The sequence below is a fragment of the Aotus nancymaae genome, unplaced genomic scaffold, assembly GCF_030222135.1.
Source record: "Aotus nancymaae isolate 86718 unplaced genomic scaffold, 86718_ANA_hifiasm-v0.15.2.pri h1tg000040l, whole genome shotgun sequence".
Lineage (NCBI taxonomy): Eukaryota > Metazoa > Chordata > Mammalia > Primates > Aotidae > Aotus > Aotus nancymaae.
Window position 1 is genome coordinate 93,603,118 of NW_026988454.1, and position 21,201 is coordinate 93,624,318.

Here is a 21,201-nt window from a genome sequence, read left to right on the forward strand (position 1 = left end):
TCCCTTGGACAGTTTACCATCACTGATTTAACTAGATGCTAATAACAGGGTTTTATGTTTTTTCTAGACTTTTAAAATGACAAAACAATGTTTCAGGGATCATTCTTATGCTTACATCTTTACAATCTAAACAATAGTTTAAAGAAATTAAACTAAAGAAATTAAAGAAAATTCTGGTTTCTGTGACAACTACATAACATCTGTGGCTGTCTTTAGGCACCATCAAAAAGTTTAACAGATTGATAGGTTTGAGAATCCCTTATCTGAAATGCTTGTGACCAGAAGCATTTTGACCTCCAGGTTTTTTTGAAAGTTTGAAATATTTGTATATATTTACTGGTTGAGCATCCCTAATCCAAAATCCAAAATCTGAAATGCTTCAATGAGCATTTCCTTTGAGAATCATGCCAGCACTCAAAAAGTTCTGTATCTTGGAGTATTTTGGATTTCAGATTTTTGGATTAAGAATACTCAATCTGTACTACATAGGGTGCCGACTTGGTCTGTGAATTTAATGTGGCTGAACAGTAGCACCACACTGAGGATGTTTAGCACACATCAAATAATTAGACTTTCTTTGGTATGTAAAGTCAGGGTTAAATAACTGCAGGGTCCCTTGGTCTGAGGATCAATGGAAAATGCTCTGTGTTTGTGTACAAATCTCCATGACCAAAGGAAGCCTTTTTAAAAACACCTTTTAAGTTCAGGGGTAGTGTGCAGTTTTGCTATATAGGTAAACTCGTGTCACAGGGGTTTGTTGTACAGATTTATTTTGTTACCCAGGTACTAAGCCTAGTACCCAATAGTTATTTTTTCTGTTCCTCTCCCTCCTCCCAACCTCCATCCTCAAGTAGGCCCCAGCGTCCGTTGGTCCCTTCTTTGCATCCATGTGTTCTCATCATTTAACTCCCACTTATAAGTGAAAAGATGCAGTATTTGGTTTTCTGTTCTTGTGTTAAGTTTGCTAAGAATGATGGCCTCCAGCTCCATTCATGTTCCTGCAAAGGATATAATCTCATTCTTTTTTATGGCTGTGTAGAATTCCATAGTATATATGTACCACATTTTCTTTATCCAGTCTACCACTGATGGGCAGTTAGACTCCATGTCTTTACTATTGTAAATAGTGTTACAATGAATATGTGTGCATGTGTCTTTATGGTAGAACCATTTCTATTCCTTTGGGTACATATCCAGTAATGGGATTTCTGGGTTTAATGGCAGTTCTGTGTTTAGCTCTTTGAGGAATCATCACACTGCTTTCCACAATGATTGCATTAATTTACACTCACACAAAGAGTACCCTTTTCTCCACAATCTTGCCAGCATCTGTTATTTTTTGATGTTTTAACAATAGACGGTTACAACAATAGACACTGTAACCCTTTTGCCCACATTCCGACTGGTGTGAGATGGTATCTCATTGTGGTTTTGATTTGCATTTCTCTAATGATCAGTGGCATTGAGCATTTTTTTTACATATGCTTCTTGGCGACATGTATATGTTCTTTTGAAAAGTGTCTGTTTGCTGGACTTAACACCTGGGTGATGGGTTGATCTGTGTTAGCAAACCACTGTGGCACACATTTACCTATGTATCAAACCTGCACATTCTGCACATGTACTCTAGAACTTAAAAGTTGATACACATAATAAAAAACGAAAAATTTCTGTTCATATCCCTTGCTCATTTTTTAAATAAAACAAAATTTGTAGTGGGCAAAGGAAATGATTGCTTGTTTTTTACTTGCAGAATGTTTGGATTTTACTTGTAAATTTGGGAGGCCTTTTTAACATGCTCTTTATCTAGTAGGGTCAAACTAATACTCTTCCCTAAGGTAAAAAGTGATAACCATGTATAATAACAAGGGGAGCTGAGCCTCTACTGCCTTACATCTCCATTTCCCTCCCCAGGCTGTGTTTGGGTAATGAATGAAGTAGCTCTGAATCAGGACCGTCAGTGTGGAGGTTAAGACAACTGAGAGAGAAGATTGTGTAGATATTAAAAAATTGGGGGGTAATAGGTCATAGAGAATCGTTCATAAAAATAAATGAGAATCCTTCATTTTCTCCAGTCAATTCTGTCTCAAAAGTGTCTTAGATAAAAAGGAAATTCCTGAAGAAGCACATACAATACACTTCAACCTCTCTCAGTGCACGCACATGACCAGGCAGAGAATGGTCAATTGTAGGCCAATAACTTTAAATATCAAAATTCTTTTCTCTAAATGTACCTTTCTAATGATAATATTAACAATAAAAAAGCATATTAATATAGACAAAGAAATACCAGGAGGGAGAAACCAAATTCAAGTTAATTTTAACCATTTTTTTTCTCTTTTTCCCTCTCTCACACACACAGACACATACACACATTAGTGTGCTTGCAAAGCTGAAGATATGCCTCGCTTCTCAAGCAGGGCAGAATTTTCAAGAGTTAGGGTCAAATCCGGCTGCTCCTACTTACATCTGTCTTGGTTCAGGCTCTTTGGGACATATAAACAAAGTGCTAGTCCTGTTTAATATGGCAGATTTAAAAACTGTACAGATGTTTGTGCTTATTTCAATGTCTGCATGAATACATTTGCCCTGCCCTAATGAATTTACCAAGTGTAATGAAATTGTGTGTGTGTGTGTGTGTGTGTCTGTGTGTGACGATGATGATTTTGGATTCCTCATGTAACATTCATACATATTCTTTCCCACTTCCACTAGTTTGATTTCAGGAAATATTTCTCACATTTTCAGATCTGGAATGAAACCACAGCACACAACTGAATGGGCTAAATACTAATTTGTTTCTTACTTGATCTATTCAGTTATTAGATCCTTTAAAGAGCAAGTCAATGTATGGTTTAACTCCAAGAGAAACACCTTCAGAATTTAACTTCCTTTGCAGAAAGAAAAGTTATAGAAACTACTATCTTTTGCTGGCTATTAGGAGTTTCTAATAGGGAAAAATATTTTCTCTGTTAGAACTACAATGCTTATTAATATAATACTCTTCATGAAATAGTCCAACAAATAGTATTTAAAATGAATATCAATATTCATTTTCTAAGAATTATAGAGTGCCTTCGGTAGAGGAAGGTAAGTAAGGCAGGTCACAGATCTACAACTGAAGTCATTTCTATACAGGACTGACCACCAATGCCGGCTCCAATAGTACTTGATCCTGAGGAAACTACTTAACATTTCTGCAGGCTGTTTTCCCATCTAAAAAAAACAGCACTAGAGTCAGTCACCAAAGATCCTTCCAGTTCTATAATCCTATTACTTAAACGTGTCAAAACAGCAGTTCCTGCTTTAAGAATGTGCTTTTATCTATACACTCAAAAATAAAGAGATTATAAAATATGGCTTAATTTCTGAAGAAAAATCCTTTTGTCCAAGCTCAGAGAACTTGTACATACAGCAGGAAATATCTGGTTCTACGACCTTGGCACCAAATACAATGCTGTTAAATAAGTGTTATGCTAATTCATGTATTCACACATTTATTCATTGAACACATGTATTTTTACAGGTGTCTATTATTATAGCATTTCCTCCTCTGAAGAGGCTACAGACTATATTTGGTCAGGAAGTATAAAAATTACCATTTATTTTGCACTAGCAATTATATAAGGAGCTTTAACACTTTGTCTTCTTATTTCCACATTTATCAGATGGTTGGTGCTTACAGGGGTATACGATTTGCCCAAGATCAAGGTCACACATGTTCAGTGTGTGTGACTTACGGAAAATTTCTCATTCCCTTTACCTTGGCTACAAAGTTGCCAGTCTTGGGTTAGGGCTCCACCTGCTTTTTAAAATTTACCCTGCACACTACTGTTAGAGAAATTCTCACAACCTCACACACCAGGTAGCCTTCTACATGATCATCCCTGAACTCCATGGGGGCCCTTGTGGTTGTCGAGACACCGTGTTATTTATCTCCCAATGTTGCCTTATCATACCTCCCAATGCTGCCATTCCAAACTTTTTTTTTTTAACCAGCCTAAACGTTTATTTACCATAAGTCCAGGATCTTGTTATTCCTAATTACTTTAATCTTTCCCCTTCTTGGGGAAAGGGTTTCCTGAGGCTTTTTTATTTATACAGATCTCCAGCTGTTTGGAGAAATAAAGCTTAGTATTACTCTGTTGCTTCCCAATCTACCATTTTCCCTCTCACTTTGCCCATTTATTTATCAATTATGCAGCCTAATCTGTCTCCCCTTTCTCCCCTGCAAGCACTGTTTGGTGCCTTATCTCAAGCTCTTTAGAACTGCTTTGCACTTATCAGCATCTCTCCTAGAGACTGCAAGACTGCTTTCCAACCAGATATCCCTGTTTTCATTCGAGGCTCTGTAAATATCACCCGCTCTTCTGGAGTCCCCATTCCAGATATACAGTGATATTTTCAGGGACACCCCTCACCCTGCATGGTCCCTTTTGAAATACTGATTGCTAGGTCTGCACACAACCTAGATGCTGGGTTGTTCTGGTCTTTTTTCCCCAGGACATCATGTTTCCTGTGAAATTGGATGTCCTCCTAACACACGGCACTGCAGATGCTATCCACTCCTAAATGGCTAAGTTTTCTTCCAGGTTCTGGCCCCTCTTCTTCCATTCTGGCTTTTTACATTAACATAAATCTTCACCTCTTTTCTTTGTAATACTTTTATCCCACTGCAATCCTTCTTTGAGCGTCAGTCTTCCTGTGGATGTTGTATTTTCCCAGTTTTTCTCTTCTCTGTCTCTTTTGCCAAACTTTCTTTTCTCATCTTTCAAAATGCCAGTATTCTCTAAATCTTTTTCTGTACACACGTCTCCAAGCACCCGTATTATTTCCTCATCCATCACTCTACATTGGTAACCGATGATCCCCTGTCTTTCCCAAAGCCCAAACAGGCCCCATGTCTACTTGCACTTGTTCCTTACCTAAAACAGAATTAAACAACTTCTGCTTGGTCACAGTCACACTTGCTTAGAACTGTGAACATTTTGATTCTTTCATCTCTTTTGCCAACCAGAAGCTAATGGAGAGCTAAGAACATCAGTTCTCCCTTTAAATTCTCTCCCATTCCCCCTTTCTGCACATTCCCCAGGTCCTTGTCATGCCTCATTGCTGCTCTACTGCCAGATGCTTACCGTAGAGCAACCACTAACTTTACATGTCACCCTTGAAGCAAGTATAAAAACATAATAGATATGTTGTGAATAGTTCTTTTAAATATATTATCACATACTTTAGAAATCTATATTAAGAATGCAGTATGGAAAATGAATTTGAATCAACAAGAAACAAAAAAAAAATAGGTATCTGCCTTTAACCTTTTTTGGAGGAAAAAAGTACAATCTTTCATTGATGACAATTGTAAATTATGATAACTACCATTCAATTAGAGGAATATTCTGTCTCCTTCAGTACAACATGATAGTTTGATTACTCCTATTTATGGTTGTCTAGGCTACATCACTTAGCGCCATCTATAAATGTATTTTTATTATCCACTTCCTGCCCTGAAGCCTGGAATAAAACTCCATACCCACTAGTTCTGGAAAACAGCTCTCAGCAGCATGACCCAACTAGTTTAGGAAATGTAATTTGTAAAGTAGCTCATCAAGTCCAATACTGGATGTAAAAGATCTGGAACCATGTAAGGGAATCTTTCCTGCTAGAGACACTGTGAAACTCTAATTTTCAATTTCAGGGGAATGGCTGGGGCCATTCTGTTGAGTGAAAGGAGTAATGGGCTACTGAAACATGGCCCAACCAAACTGGTAGCCTGAACTACTGTCTAGGAATCCACACAATTGGCACAAATATGATGACTGCATAGTTTTCTTTCCTACTATGCTTCTGTCCTACCTTTGGAAGGACTGCAGGACCATCTCAGTGCACAACTAAAGTAGAACCTATGTAAGTAAGGTAGCTGGTTCCTTTGGGAAGATCCTAACCCATCTCATTTTGTTTTTTCCTTGATGAATCCAAAGCTAAAGGAACTTACTCAGATTTCTTCCAGAGAAAAACACTTGCATGCAAATTTGGATGTTCGAGCTTGTTAAAACTGTTTCCCCAAAACAAGTTGTAATTTCTTTTATATCAAGGACTCCATGAGTAAGAGTAGATGTTCCCTGGGTTCAGGAGCCTATCTTGAAGGTTCTAAGTGAGTTCCCAAACGTTAAGTGGATTGCCAATCAATTTCTCTGCCTTTTCCATTTGACATAGCAAAACAGAACTGTAAGATTTTATCATCAGGCATGATATATTTAAAACTAGTTTAATCTCACTTTGCAATTCTTTAACCTGACTGCTGATCTAGGTCTGAAATCCATTTGAAGTATGTAGTCTTTAAAAGACGGATAAAAACCACCTTAGAGATTGCAATGAAAACACATTTCTAACACTTTTTGACATTAGCTGCACTGGGAAGTACCACTCCTAGTTGAAGAAAAAAGCCATTTTCCACATGCCTGGAGAAAGTTGAACAAATGGGAAGAAGTGTTTCCAAAGTGTTCCAAGAACACAGTATGCAGTGGGCACTCACTCATTCAATATTTCAGTGTCCACTCCATACTGTGTTCTTGGAAGGGTAAGTATAATATTTTCCTTTCACATACTAGAATTAAGTGAACAATATTAGAAGCTTAAAGTGTATACTGAAAATAAACAGACACTTCATTTCGTTAAAAAAAACCAACTTTTTGGTTTATATTATTGTTCTTAACCCATTTGAGGAGAAAAAAATAACAGCTCCAAACAAAGTATTATGAAACAGCAAATTAAACATACTCAGAATGTTTTATTAACTAGAACATTTACTTTAACTAGTTTAATTACTACTGTTTAGAAATTACTGTGATCAGTGGGAATTCCTGTGTTTGGTCTCAGTGTGGGAATGCCCTGAGCAGCACGCCCACTTGCACAGGCAGCTGAACGTCAAGCTCCAAAGTTTCCCAAGGGGTCAAGAGAACCGGCAATCAGCAGTTCTGTACATGGTGATCCTGGAGTTTACCTTGTAAATCCCTTCAAAAGGAGTAATAGCTAAATGCCACTGTAGAAAGGCCAACCTTTGCTTTTATCCTAAGTCAGTTCAGAGAGATGGTTTTTGCAGCTTAGTAAATAGTAAATGCATATCCTTCTAGATAAAAATTTCTTGAGAGGATATGCTATGTCTTATTTATGTTAAGCCCTACAGTTCCTACTCTAGGGCCTTACACTTAGCAAGAGGTCAGGTTATAAAACAAACATTGTATAATTATATCCTAATTTTACAAACTAGTAGGCTGAGAAATGTAGCCAATGACTCAAAACATGAGGAGAAGAATCTAAGTTCTCAACTCCATCCAATCCTCCTAGATTCATTCAGGTGTGACAGAAAACAGGTTTAGAGAAACAGGAACCTTAAACTTCTTTTCCGTTCTAAAAAAAGGTTATAAGAATAGCTTTCACAAAGTCTATGCTTTGAAAAAATTCTCAACCAGAAAAAAATACAGGTGGTTTTCTATCTCCTATGTACTCCTAAGATACATTTGCATTTTGAGGCCATACTTTAACCTCTCAATTAAACAGAAAAAGTGCAGCTCTCTGATGCCAGATTATAGATCTATTTCTTGTTTCACTGAGTAAAGAAACTCCTAATGATTATAACAACCAATGGGGTAAATATTTTAAACTGATATTTAACTATGTTACAAATATATTTGGACTTCTTTAATGTGCATTTTTCTATAATAATTCCACATGGCATAAAAAGTAATTTCTAATTTACTTCTTAACTATATACAATAACTTCCAAAATGGAAGATAGAATCTTTAAAAAATTATTCACTGATTATCTGACTATTTCCAATTTTCAGAAATAATATATAGATATCAGAAAACTTCAGCAATTTTAAGGCTTCACTCCTTATTTTCTAAGAAATATGAGCCTAACTAAAACCCCAAGAAAAATACGGTTCTCCCCTTATACTTCTAAAACCCACATATTTCTGAAGTCTCTATTAATTACCGTAGAGCAATATGTAAATTAGGTACCCAGTCTACTTAGGCAGTACACTCTTAGAGCCTGTAATTAGAAATTCAATGCATCTATTAAGAATGGACAGCTTTCAGAAGAAGAGAAAGCAACATAATACATAGAAATGAGGAGAAATACCATTCTAGAAAGGTGAAAGCACAGAGAGAAAGGAAAAAACAACTAGGAACAATTTAACTGAAGGAAAAATACAACCAGACCAATGGCAAAGGCAAAATAAGAAACATCCAGGGAAAATGTAAATGCGGAAGGAGAGAGTTTTCTATTCTGTTCCATTGGTCTGTTGTCTGTTTTTATACGAGTACCACACTGTTTTGGTTGCTATAGCCTGAGTTTGAAGTCAGATAGTGTGATGCCTTCAGCCTTGTTCTTTTTGCTTAGGATTTCTTTGGCTATTCGAGTTCTTTTCTGGTTCCACATGAATTTTAGAATTAGTTTTTTCTAATTCTGTGAAGAATGACATTGGTAGTTTGATAGGAATAACACTGAATCTGTAAACTGCTTTGGGTAGTATGCTCATGTTAACATATTGATTCTTCCAATCCATGAGCATGGAATGTTTTTCTATTTGTGTTGTCTCTGATTTATAAACAGACAACTTACAAAATGGGAGAAAATATTCACAAACTATGCATCTGACAAAAGTTTAATATCCAAAGTCTATGAACTTAAACAAATCAACATGCAAAAAACAAATAATCCCATTAAAAAATGGGCAAAGGATATGAACAGACACTTCTCAAAAGAAGACATACAAGCAGCCCACAAGCATATGAAAAAATGCTCATCGTCACCAACCATCAAAGAAGTGCAAATCAAAACCACAATGAAATACCATCTCATACCATCAGAATGACTATTATTAAAAAGTCAAAAAATAACAGATGCTGGTGAGGTTGCAGAGAAAAGGGACCACTTATACACTGTTAGTGGGAATATAAATTAGTTAAGCCACTGTGGAAAGCAGTTTAGAGATTTCTCAAAGAACTTAAAACAGAACTACCATTTCACCCAGAAATCCCAATACTTCGTATATACCCAAAGGAAAACAAACCATTATACCAAAAAGACACACACAGTCATACATTCATTGCTACGCTACTCACAACAGGAAAGACATGGAATCAACCTAGATGCCCATCAGTGGTGGAATAGATTAAAAAAAAAATTGGTACATTTACATCATAGAATTCTATGTAGCCATAAAGAAAGAATAAAGTCATGTCCTTTTCAGCAACATGGATGCAGCTGGAAGACATAATCCTAAGTGAATTAATGCAGGAACAGAAAACCAAGTACCACATGTTCTCACTTATAAGTGTGAGATAAATACTCAGCACATATAGATGTAAACATGTAAAGAACAGACATTTGGGACTACTAGAAGTGGGAGAAGGGAAGAGGCATGGGTTGAAAACTACCTATTGGGTGCTATGCTCACTACCTGGATGCAATTTACCCATGTAACAAACCTGCACATGTACCCCCTGTATCTAAAATAAAAGTTGAGTTTTTTAAAAAAGGAAAAAAATCTAACAGGCAAAGAAAAGAAAATATTATAGTGCCTAAGCATGTGTGGCTCTCTGCCAACCTGCCTTGGTTCAAAGCCCTGTTCTGCCATTAACTCAGTAGCTGACTTTGCACAGGTTACTAAACCTCCCCCAACTTTGGTATTCTGGTTTGCTAAGAGGGAGGTGATAACACTAATATTACTTATTAGGGTTATTCTGAGGATTAAAAGAATTACGTGCATAAAGCATTTAGAACAACGTCCAGCACATAATAATCAAAGTGACTATTATTTGTGATTTTTTTTAAAAAAATCTCCTGGATTACTATGCACCCATAAAAAAGGATGAGCTGTTGTTCTTTGCAGGGACATGGATGAAGCTGGAAACCATCATTCTCAGCAAACTGACACAAGAACAGAAAACCAAACACCACATGTTCTCACTCATAAGTGGGTGCTAAACAATGAGAACACATGGACACAGGGAGGGGAACATCACACACTTGGGTCCTGTGGGGGTCAGGGGCTAGGGGAGGGATAGCAGGGGGTGGGGAGATTGGGTAGGGATAACATTAGAAGAAATACCTAATGTAGGTGACGGGGTGATGAATGCAGCAAACCACCATGGCATGTGTATACCTATGTAACAATCCTGCACAATCTGCACATGTACCCCAGAACAAAAGTAAAATTTAAAAAAAGATAGAAAAAAAAATCTTCTTCTCTATAATTTTATTCTCTCTTGATTTTCCTTTTAGCCTTGTATTTCCTTGTAGCTAGTGTCCAGTCTCCCTTTGATTCTTGCCAAACTAACTGACCATATGGCCTATATGCTGTTTCCTCTCCTCACTTCTGATTCATTTCTCAGCTAACAATAATCTGCCTCTGCCCTCACTGCTTCACTGAAGGTTAACACTGGTAAGGTTAAAAAATCACAGAAGAATTCCACATTGCCAGATCTAATGGTAATTTCTGATGGGTCTTTATCTTACTAAACCATTCTTTACATTTCAGAGTTGGCTACTTTTGAAACTCTCGGTACCCTTGGTTTCCACAATCCTGACCATCTTTTTGTCTAGTGTTTCCTTACAACCTGCTGTCTACTCCATTTCATTCCTTATTTCCTCTGCTCATCAATTAAATGTTGGTATTCTCCAGATTTCCATCCCTGACCTACTCTTTATTTATTTTCCTCATGATTTTAACTCCTGTCTGTATTTTTATGTCTTTAAAATCACAATCCAAGAATTACTGTACATTTACAGTTGGAATTTCCACAGGCACTGAAAGCTTAGCATTTCCAAAGCTAAACTCATTTTATCACCCCTGCAATTCCCCAACCTGTTGTTCCACCTGTACTGATCTCAGTTAATAGCACCACTATTTATCCAACCACCCAATCCAATAATCTGGAAATAACAAATCTATACCTCTTAATCTTCCACATTCAACCATTCACTAATACATTTCAATTCTATTGCCACACTTTTCTTCTATCCTTACTACCACTGCCCCAATCTAAGTCCTAATTATCTCTTGCTTAAGTTGGCAAGAGTTTTAAAATTTATCCTCTACCTCCAGTTTTGTCTCCCTCAAGCCATCACTGATAGAGCTAGCAGAGTGACCAATATAAAATGAAAATCCAATGACATTATTACCTGCCTAAATCCTATCTTACTCAAAATTGCCCATCACATACAGGATAAAATCCTAGACCTTTACCATATAAATACAGCCTTCTGCCACATTGTCTCTATTTTTCCCTCTAGTTTCAATGACAGCCACCATGCTGTGTGAATATATATATATATTTATATAGCATTATGTAATCATAATACTATACATAAAATATCATAACACCTTGAAGTAATATTTTATTCCTATATTATAGATGAAGAAACTGATACTGATATCTTATAGATTAAGAAACTAGTACCTGTATAGTAAAAGTAAAGTTGATCATTGAATCTAAATTTCTCATATTCTCCAATGGATTTCTTTGAGGTCAGGTCCACAGCATTCCTCTTTTTTGAACCACCAGCACCTAGCATATTACCTGGCATACATAATAGCTGTTAATCAAATGCTAAACTAAATTGACTGTTTAAAAAGAAAAATGATGGATTATTAGATTACCCAGCCACTGACTGAAGAAGGAATAGGGATTCTAGAATTCCCTCACAGGTACAATAAATGAGAACAATAACCACTATGACTGAGTCTGTAAAAGGTGTATATCTCTTCATCATGTAAAAATTTAATTATCTTTCAAATTATGAGATGAGCTCTATATTATCAAGAGTAAAGTTAATGTTCTTTTTATTTCTAGCTTGCATTTTATTCAAGTGTCTTTTAGAGGATCAAAACAAAGGGAAACAGACATTTGCACTAACACAAATTCTCTGCTAAAAGATACAGTATGTGTTTATGTTGCACATGTATTTGTATGAGTGTGAAATATATATGCACAATACATAAATGTGTATGATGAAAAAGTTCAAACTATTTTTAAGTTTAGAAATTTATGACTTTAACAACATTTAGGAAGTTCATTCTTTAGACACACTGACTGCAAAGGATTAAAAGATCACCTGAAACTCTGAGACCATCAAAGAATTTCCCTAACTGTGGAAAAAAAAAGCAGATGTGTGGCCAATCTTTCTTCCAGGTTGCAACCAAATAAAACTTCAAATAACACACTCATAAATGGCTGAAGAAAAAGGAAATTAAAATGAAAATACACACATATCATTAAACGTAACTATGAGCTGTGACTGTTCAACAATTGGGCTTCAAGTAGTTTCACACCACTGGGCTAGGATAAAACATGCTCTGCTGGCATTTTCATCTGCCAAAATAGCCATTTGCAATTAAAAATTAAAACTGGCACTACTTCTTTGCAAGCAATTTTCAGAAGGCTGCTGGCTATCTTTCTTGTTGATAATGTTTTTTTTGTATCAGTCCTTCATTACATTTTGAAATATCCTTTTATTTCCTTTTAGGCTATAATATTCCAGGTACTGATACTGTAACACTTTTCAACATTTCTTATTGTAATATGGTCCTCAAGTACAATAGCATTGTTTAGATTTCTAAAGACTAATTAGAAAAGTATGGAGCATTTTATATATCAGTACAGTATAAAGCAGTATAATTTCTACAAGGCTTCTGTAGACTTAAGAGAAATCAGCGATTTTTTTTAAAGGATACAGGAGCAAAAAGATTATGTAGACTCAATCTCTATAGACACAGACTTAATTTGGAATAGAATATATATGTAAATAATAAAGTAATTCATTAGGTCTAATTGTGTCTGACACACAGAATGGCCAACAGAGTAAAATTCCATCTTCTACAGGGGAACTAATAGTGTATTTTGGAGATCTGGGGTGTCAGTAAATGAATCAGCATTTATGCATGGAGCATCTTTTATGTGACAGGCAGTGTTCTGGGTGCTGGTGATATAATAGTGAATAAGACAGAAATCTCTGCCTTTAAAGAGTTGGAGGTTAGGGGAGAGACAAGCAATAAACAGATTCCCCTCCAAGCAGAGGAGGAGCGATGTGTTCTTTTAAGTGTTTAGAAAGATCACTTTGGGCTGGGCACAGTGGCTCACGCCTGTAATCCCAGCACTTTAAGAGGCCAAGGTGGGCAGAATACTTGAGGTAAGGGGTATGAGACCAGCCTGGCCAACACAGCAAAACCCTATCTCTACCAAAAATGTTTTAAAAATTAGGCAGGTGTGATGGCACACATCTGTAATTCCAGCTACTCAGGAGGCTGAGACAGCAGAATCACTTGAACACACGAAGCTGAAGCTGCAGTGAGCTAAAATTGCACCACTGCACTCCAGTCTGGGCAACAGAGTGAGACTCAATCTCGGAGTGGGGGATCACTTTGGGTACTATGTAGCACAGAGACCTTGGGAATTTAGGATTTAGGATTTAGGAATTAAGTTAAAGCAATTAGTTAAGAGGCAACCCTCCAGCTCAGAGATGAGGAAGTAAAATGATAAAAAGTTCAGATCACTTCTTATTCCAAATACTCTTTCCCTTTTATGATAGTATTTTAGACATTTTACAGTATCCTCCACCATCTCGGATCATACACATGATTGTGCCCACATTACAGATGAAGATTTGGAGACTCAGAAGTGTGAAATGACTTATAGAATTAATTAGTGGCAAAGTTGCAAAGCACTCATCTCCTACTTCTAGTCCCATACTTCTTTCTTTTAAATAAATCATCAGTATCTTACTTCTAAGAAAACTGAAAAGACTTGGTAGTTCCTTCAGCTTCAGCTGATTCCGAAGCTCCTCTGTGGAAGGCTTATAAGGAAAATTATTTACTTACTCGTGAAGCAAGTATTTATAGAGGGTCTATGAGACACAAGGCACCTTGCTAGGCACTTAATATCCAGATAAGTAGGAGTTTCACTGTATAGAAGCTCACCCTCATGTGGAAGAGGCAGACCAAGTAGCCCATGATGACAATACAATCAGGGAAGCACCATCATAATGACATTGGTAGAGTGCCATGGAACCTGAGACAAGGGGCACCTAACTTATCCCGGCTGAGGGAAGGAGACTGTTTGGAAATATGCTCAAGAGGAAGTTATCTGTGAACTCTTCTTTGAAGAAACATTAGGAGTTTAACAGCCAGGGTGCAAGACGTAGGCAGAATCCAAGAGAACAGCATGAGCAAAAACGTGGTGAGACACAGGGTGGAGTAGGGCAGTAAGCGTTGGGCTTAGAGTGCATATTAGAGGGGAGCAGCATGGGAGTCCATGCTCTGAGGGGCTTGTTTGAACTCTTCCAAGGAATCTGGAGTCTTACACTACTGTGTCCATTTTCCCAAGTTTTAACCACTCCTCAGTCCACCTGAATCATATTTACGACCCTCAGCACTCCACCGAAGCTGCAGCAGCAATGAGCAATCTAATGAAATCTTACCTAACTTTCTGCAGCATTGGAAACAGCTGGCCATAACCTTCTTTCCATATGCATCTTCCTTTGCTTTCATGAAAATAAGGTCTCCCAGATTTTCCCTCGGCCTTTGGTTTACTGTCAAGCTTTTCTCAGTTTCTTCTGTGGGCTCTTACTTCTTCATCTACTGCTTGGTGGTGGTGTTCCCCAGTCTCTGGCCTCCACTATGCCCTCATTCACTCTCTGCATTCTTTGGACTATCTCATTGTTTCTATCATTGCTTTAATTACCACAAAACTGACAGAAGCTTTCAAAGCTAAATATCTGGTTAGATATTTAGATCAAACTCCAGATTTATAAATGAATTCATTTGTTCAAAAATATTTTATTGAGTGTTCTCTATGTGCCAGAAATAGTTCAGGTTGCTGATCCAACATTGTTGGAAATAGACTGTGCCTCGTCCACTGCTATGTTCCCACCGCTCACAATCCACCTGAAAGACTCAAAAACATCGAAAACCCAACATGTTCAAATCTGAACCCATTATATTCACCAGAATATTTGCCCTTCACTCTTTGTTCCATATATTAGTGAATGGTACTTTCATTCCTCAAATCAATCAAGTCAGAATCATGTTCCTCATACTACTTGTCAGACTGGTGAAAACAATCTGCCAATTTTATCTCCTTAACATTTCTTTGGTTAAACAACTCCTTTTCATCTCCACAGTTACTACCTTAGTTCCTTAGGCAATCATCTCTCACCTTTCTAGTATGGTCCACAGCATATAGTTAATAGTCAACAGACATTCACAGAATACGTTTATGAACAAATGAATGCAATAATGAATGGAAAACTTGCACAACGCTATCATCTCCTTATAAGCCATATTGACTCCATCTTGCACTCTCCAATTCATTTGCTGATCTGATGAAAAGCAGATCCTTCCAAAATGTATATCTGATTATGTCATTTCCCTGATTATCACCATTCAATGACCACTACTGCCTATGGGATAAATACCAGATTCTATGGTCAGCATCTGAAGCTACCCAAAAGATTGGTTACTTGCTTTTTGCTCTAACCTTCTTTTCTTGTGGCTTTCCTCACCCTGAAAATACCTAACAGTACCTAGAATTACTGTGTTGATTCACAACCCCATATCTTTCCTCAAACTATTTTCTCTGTCAAGATTGTTTATTCCCTCCTGCTGTGTCTACCTGAAAATCAACTACTCATTTGTGGAAACTCAGCTCACACCTCACTTCCCCTTTAAACCCTGTGCTGATGTTTCTGCCCAGGCTTCACTTTTTCTATTCCCATGTAGCCTTGTAACCTAACTCTCTAAGCACATCAATAGCATTGTTTCATACTTATTCACAGGCTTGTAGTGATCCCTCGATGGAGTCTTTTCCTTCTTCCAGAGTGGAGGCCTTTGCCTTGTTAATTTGGGAATTAGCACATACTACACACTCCAATACTTGTAGATGGATAAATAGATGAAGGAGTAGATGATGAGAGTCATGGAAATATTTTAGGCAAGAGGATGATATGATGATATTTGCATTTTATGAACAACACTATGATGTTAGAGCAGAGAGTTACAAGGCTGAGAACAGAAGCCAGATGATTAGGCAGGAGAAAATTACAAATCATCCAATGGAGAGGTAAGAAACAGAATGGAATAGTAGTAGTAGTAAAGAAAAAAGGGGAATGTATTTGAATACTACCTATAAAGTAAACAAACAGTATTTAATGACCATTTGCCTGGCAAGTGGCAGTAACTATGAGAAAAATGATGACTTCAGAGCTCCTAGCTTGGGTGACTTCTTCTTGTCTCCTTGTTTAAAATATCTACAAATTCACATCCATAGCATTAATTCAGGCAAAGATACATTAGGCAAAGAGATCAATTACATGTATCTGCAACACCATTTGCCATGTAATTTCTCAGAACCACATTTGCTGCATCAATGCAAATTTATATACGAAGCCCTATCCTGTGTTCCTATACTACCCTCATTATTCTTCCAAAATTTTCCTTAAACAAGGAGGAATTAAAAAGGGACAAACAACATTCAAGGAAATGTGTCACCTCATATCTGAATAGCACACTAGTAAAATGAAGAAAAGCTGAAGACAGGAAATATGGCTGTCTGGTAAATCTTAAAGAACAGTAAGGGCAAGGATCTCCTAATCTCCACTAATTTATAAAGTTTAAGGGTAAGTATTTGAAGTAGGTCATCTCTTGCTCTGTCCAGCTATCCTATCAATAGGCTAAGATATGTACTCTTGAAAAGACATTTTATACCCCTAAAATATCATTATGATTATTTTTGCATAATAGAAATTTATATTTACCTCAAGCATAACTTTAAACGTGCTTTTCTTGTTTCTTGGCAGTGAAACACTGGTTGACCAAGTAAATTCATCCCTGAAGTACCTCATTAATCACAGTGCACTTGTTTTTGGCAAGAACCTTAATATGCTACAAAAACTGTTATTAAAGTAAGATTTGGGGATTCCCAGGCTGGCAGGGAATTAGTTACACCTCTCTCAAAATTATTTTCTTGTGGTCTAGTTAGACTTACAGTGTAAAGCAACTTCAATTTATGAATGTAATGTGTAAAGTCTGGCTATTCTAAAGCTCACTTAAAATCACAAGCAGCAACTGCCAAAGATGGCCTTTTCCCCCAGGGTCTGCTTAGTTGTGCACAATCCTCCCAGAAGATGATACTATCCATTCCCTCTTTGAGCTAATGTGGATCTAGCACCCCTATCTAAATGCTGAGGCATTACAGTTTCAGACTGTAAAATGTACAATGCAAAACCTCACATTAGCTACATCTACTAGATACATAATTTATTTCCTATTTACCACTGAAGACACTGCTAGACTGATAAATCTTGGTGGATAGGGAAGTATCTAACCTGAACCTTTGGAAAAATCATTTATTAATGTTTTAAAATTCTGTAAGCCCATGAAAACCTGTTAACACCAACACATGGAAAAGAAAATGTTGCAAGTTCTCATTCACATTCAAGCACAAGTTAGAAGACGCAAAGTATGTGCACCAACCGAGGCTTTAACTCTCTCTGAATATACAATGTATAATATACCAAAAATGAAATGCTACAAATGGTATCATATTTAAAATTCAATGCCATAAATATTTTGAGCGCGAGCACACTGTTGTAAAAAAAGAAAAAAAAAAATCAATACAGTATATATTTGCTGCCAAATTGAGCATCATCATTGCTAAGTTGTTTTAGTATATTCTGACAGGTCAAAATAATTTACCAGGATTATTAAGTAATATGTTTAATTATATACCAATTCAGAATAGATGAACATGAAAATTATCAGTAGCATTTCTCTATCATTGCCCTAACCATATTTAAATAAATGTGAATCTTACATAAAAGTTATACCGTTTGATGTAATAATGATGCAACACAACTGCTCTCCTTGTGTGCACTGTAAAACAGAAAGTTGGCTGGAATATTCTGTCTAATGCTACATGTTCACATCAATCTGGGACTGTAAAATTTTCCAGACACCAGAGCCCCACAGATTGTAGACTCCACCAATTTCCTGACTCCTATGTGGTCGAATTCCAGGTTCACCTATTTACAAAACCAGCCCTTCTTCCACGTTATTTCAAAACACGTTTCTGGTGTTGACGCCAATTCTCCATCCCAAGAGAGAGCTATGTATGGATAACACACCTTATTTCTAAAATAAACCTAGTCCGTGTGCTCAAAACTTATTTTACTAGGAAACAAGGAATGTATCAGTGAGTATTTGCAACTTTCTCTAACGGTCTTCTAAGGTTGATGTCTTTATATTTCATCTTAAAAAAGCAGAAATAATAATAATACTAAAAAGAGGAAGAAAAAGGAGAAGAGGAAGAAAAAAAATTAGACATGAGGTAACGTTATAAAAACAACCTTAAAATGCCCAGATAAACATAACTCTAATAGGAGACTGAATGAATGGACTTTGTGGGAAAAACAGTAGTAAACTTTAAAGCCACTGAAAGGTTTTAAATGCCTAAGGGAAAAATAAACATTTGCTTCCAATCATTTTCTCATTAAGCATTCTCTGCTAGATGGAGAAAGCTTACTACACACATTCTCTCTCTCTCTCTCTCTCTCTCCTCTCTCTCTCCTCTCTCTCTCCTCTCTCTCTCCTCTCTCTCTCTCTCTCTCTCTCTCTCTCTCTCTCTCTCTCTCTCTCTCTCTGACTCCGCGCCACAAATGGGGACTTAACCCACTGCCTGATTTCTGTGCGAGGCGACCCATTTGCGCTTCTGCTATCGCACCTCCGCGTTCCTGCGCCCCAGGTTCCCCGCTGCCTCCCCGCCCCCTGCAGCGCGGGAGCGTGGATTTGCCTGGCCCGCTGGCCCCTTCTAGACCTTGGCCACCTTCTCCGGGGCAGGAAGGGCTACATGCACTGACAGATTTTCCGTTGGTGGTGGCTGGGTGGTGGCGAGGCGTGTTTCCGGGCGCACTTAAAACCTAGCAGCTCTCTCCACCAAGTAGCAGCTTCCCCTACTCCGCCCCTAGGACTGAGGACCTAGCCCTTGGTGCCTCCTCCCTCTTCCCGGTCCTACCCCGCCAACACCTCCTAACCTCTCCAATATACTCTCAAGCCTCACCCGGCGCCTGTCCTCCCTTTGCATTCCCCAGCTCCCGGGCGCCCCGCTCGGTTGAAGTTTACGTATCTTGGGACCTAATTGCTCCCAATTATCCGCGCAACCTAAGTCCGGTGTCTGCCTTGCTCTCGCCCGGGAAGCTGAAGCTGCCGGGGAGTTCATTGGGTGTCCTCGGGGAAAAGGTTCAAGCTGTAGAGATGGGAGAAGTGGGGTTGGGGGAGGGGAGAGGCTCCCGAAGGAAGACCACAAACACGTGCGAAGAAATAAAAGCCACCACGTGTGCACGCTCGCGGGGACCAAGGGCGCGAGCGCGGAGCACGCCCCAGGGGGCCAGGAAGAGGGGTCCCCTGGAGCGGGCGTGGCAGGGGGCGCGGGTACTCACACGAACGCGTGGTAGATGAACGCCCAGCCGCGGGGTCTCTCCAGCACGTTGTACAGGTAGTTCTGCACCCGCCGGTACTTGACGTTGCGCCGGCAGCTCTGGCTACTGGTGTAGGAGAGCGGCTTCCCCAGCAGGCTCATCCGGGCCCCCTGCTTGCCCCGGCGGCTCTCCCTCAGGCCACCGCCGCCGCCACCGAGCGTGGCCGCGCGGGTGCCCAGCAGTAGCAGGCCGTCGCCCCTGGCGGCTGCCGAGTTCAGCAGCACCCTGCCCCGGCCGGACTCCACATCCTTCATGCCGCTGCCCAAGCGCCCCCCGCCCGCCGCCGCCGCCGCTGCGCCGCTCTTCACCCAGAGCCCGGCGGCGCCGCCCTCCTCTCCTCCCGCGTGGTGGCGGGGCATGGCATCACCACGGGCACCGCGAGGGGGCCGCCAGCGCCTGCGGCGGGGGCAGCGGCCTCATGTGCGCCGGCGGGTTTCAAGGAGGAAGCTGACGGCCGACGGGGCGCCCGCCAGCTAGAGACCTCCGAGCCGGGGGCGGGGAAGCAGGCAGCCAGCGAACCGCCCGGGCTTCGGGGCGGGAAAGGAGGGGCTGCAAAGGAGGCCGAGGAGTCCCAATTTCTAACCGCCTTTAGCTTCGAATTCTAAATCCAGACCTGTTTGAGGCGTCACTTTGAGAGGGTTTCTCTTGCTCCCTCATTCCCGCGACTATCACTCCCTCCTTCCCGAAGTGCCCCTGGGGATGGAGTGGGGGAGTGCGGGGCGCTCCGAGGCGCGCTCCCTCGCGCGCACACCTAGCTCCAGGTTCCCCCTTTCTTCCTTCTCTCCTCCTCCCCACGCCTTGCAGTGAATCGGCCTCAGAAGCCCCTCTCCGAGGTGCGAATTTGGTTTGGTTCTGGCAGGAGCTTTGCAGCTGTCCGGAAGGTGAAGTCAGTCTTGTGTCCTGAAGAGAAACTGGAGACGCAGGTCGCTGTGCTCTCCCGCCGCTACGTTGCTGCGCCGGATCCTGCCATCCTTCCGCAAGGGGTGAGAGCGGGAACAGCCCTACCTTCCAGGTATTAGCTAGCCTGGGGGCTGGAGCGCAAGGTAACGCTCCAGGCAGTGGCACTCGGGTCCCCGCGCACCGGCGAGTCCTCAGCAGTTCAGTGAACAGACCCGAAGGAGGCGGCTGCAGAGTCCACGAGGCAAGGACCAGGCATCTTCCCGCGCCTCACTCCGCCTCACTCCAGCCTGCGGACTGTGACTTTCCATCCCAGTATCAGACAACAAGCCCGCGAGTAACTGAACATCCTTTCCAGCCCATGGGTGGGGTGTGGAAAGGGCGTAAAACTCCTAAGTGGCTCCTCCGCGGTGAGCGAGCTGCCCGGGACTCCGCCTGACTGTAGCGCGAAGCCTGGGAAAACAAACCCAGTTCCCTCCGTCAAGAAATTTCCATTTAAGTCGGAGAAAGTCATATGATTGCGAAGTTCAGCAGCGGCGGCGAGGACCCCAGTGTCTGGGAAAGAAAACCTGGAGGGTGGGGAGTCCAGGACGCTGGCTTCTGGGGAGTTCCCCCCACACACACACCTGATGTTGTAACTTACAAGTTTAGAGACCTGTTGCAAGGAACAATTGACTGGGGCTTCCACCACCTCTGGCAGCTGGGTGGCCTGAAGCCCATGAGCCCTTGGCGGAGAGAGAGGCCATAGTACCACACTGGCCGCT

At 40.0% G+C, this 21,201-nt stretch overlaps 1 protein-coding gene across 2 annotated transcripts in view; it reads right to left on the minus strand.

Annotated features, from left to right (window-relative positions):
* KCNQ5 (potassium voltage-gated channel subfamily Q member 5) overlaps window positions 1-20,024 on the minus strand; it is a 584,724-nt gene extending 564,700 nt beyond the window's left edge. For both annotated transcript variants that reach the window (XM_012471828.3, XM_012471827.3), the window contains exon 1: window positions 19,502-20,024. In XM_012471828.3, the coding sequence (XP_012327251.1) occupies window positions 19,502-19,899 (398 nt within the window). In that variant the 5' untranslated portion in view covers window positions 19,900-20,024. The remainder of the gene's footprint in view (window positions 1-19,501) is intronic.
* Between the last annotated feature and the right edge of the window lie 1,177 nt (window positions 20,025-21,201).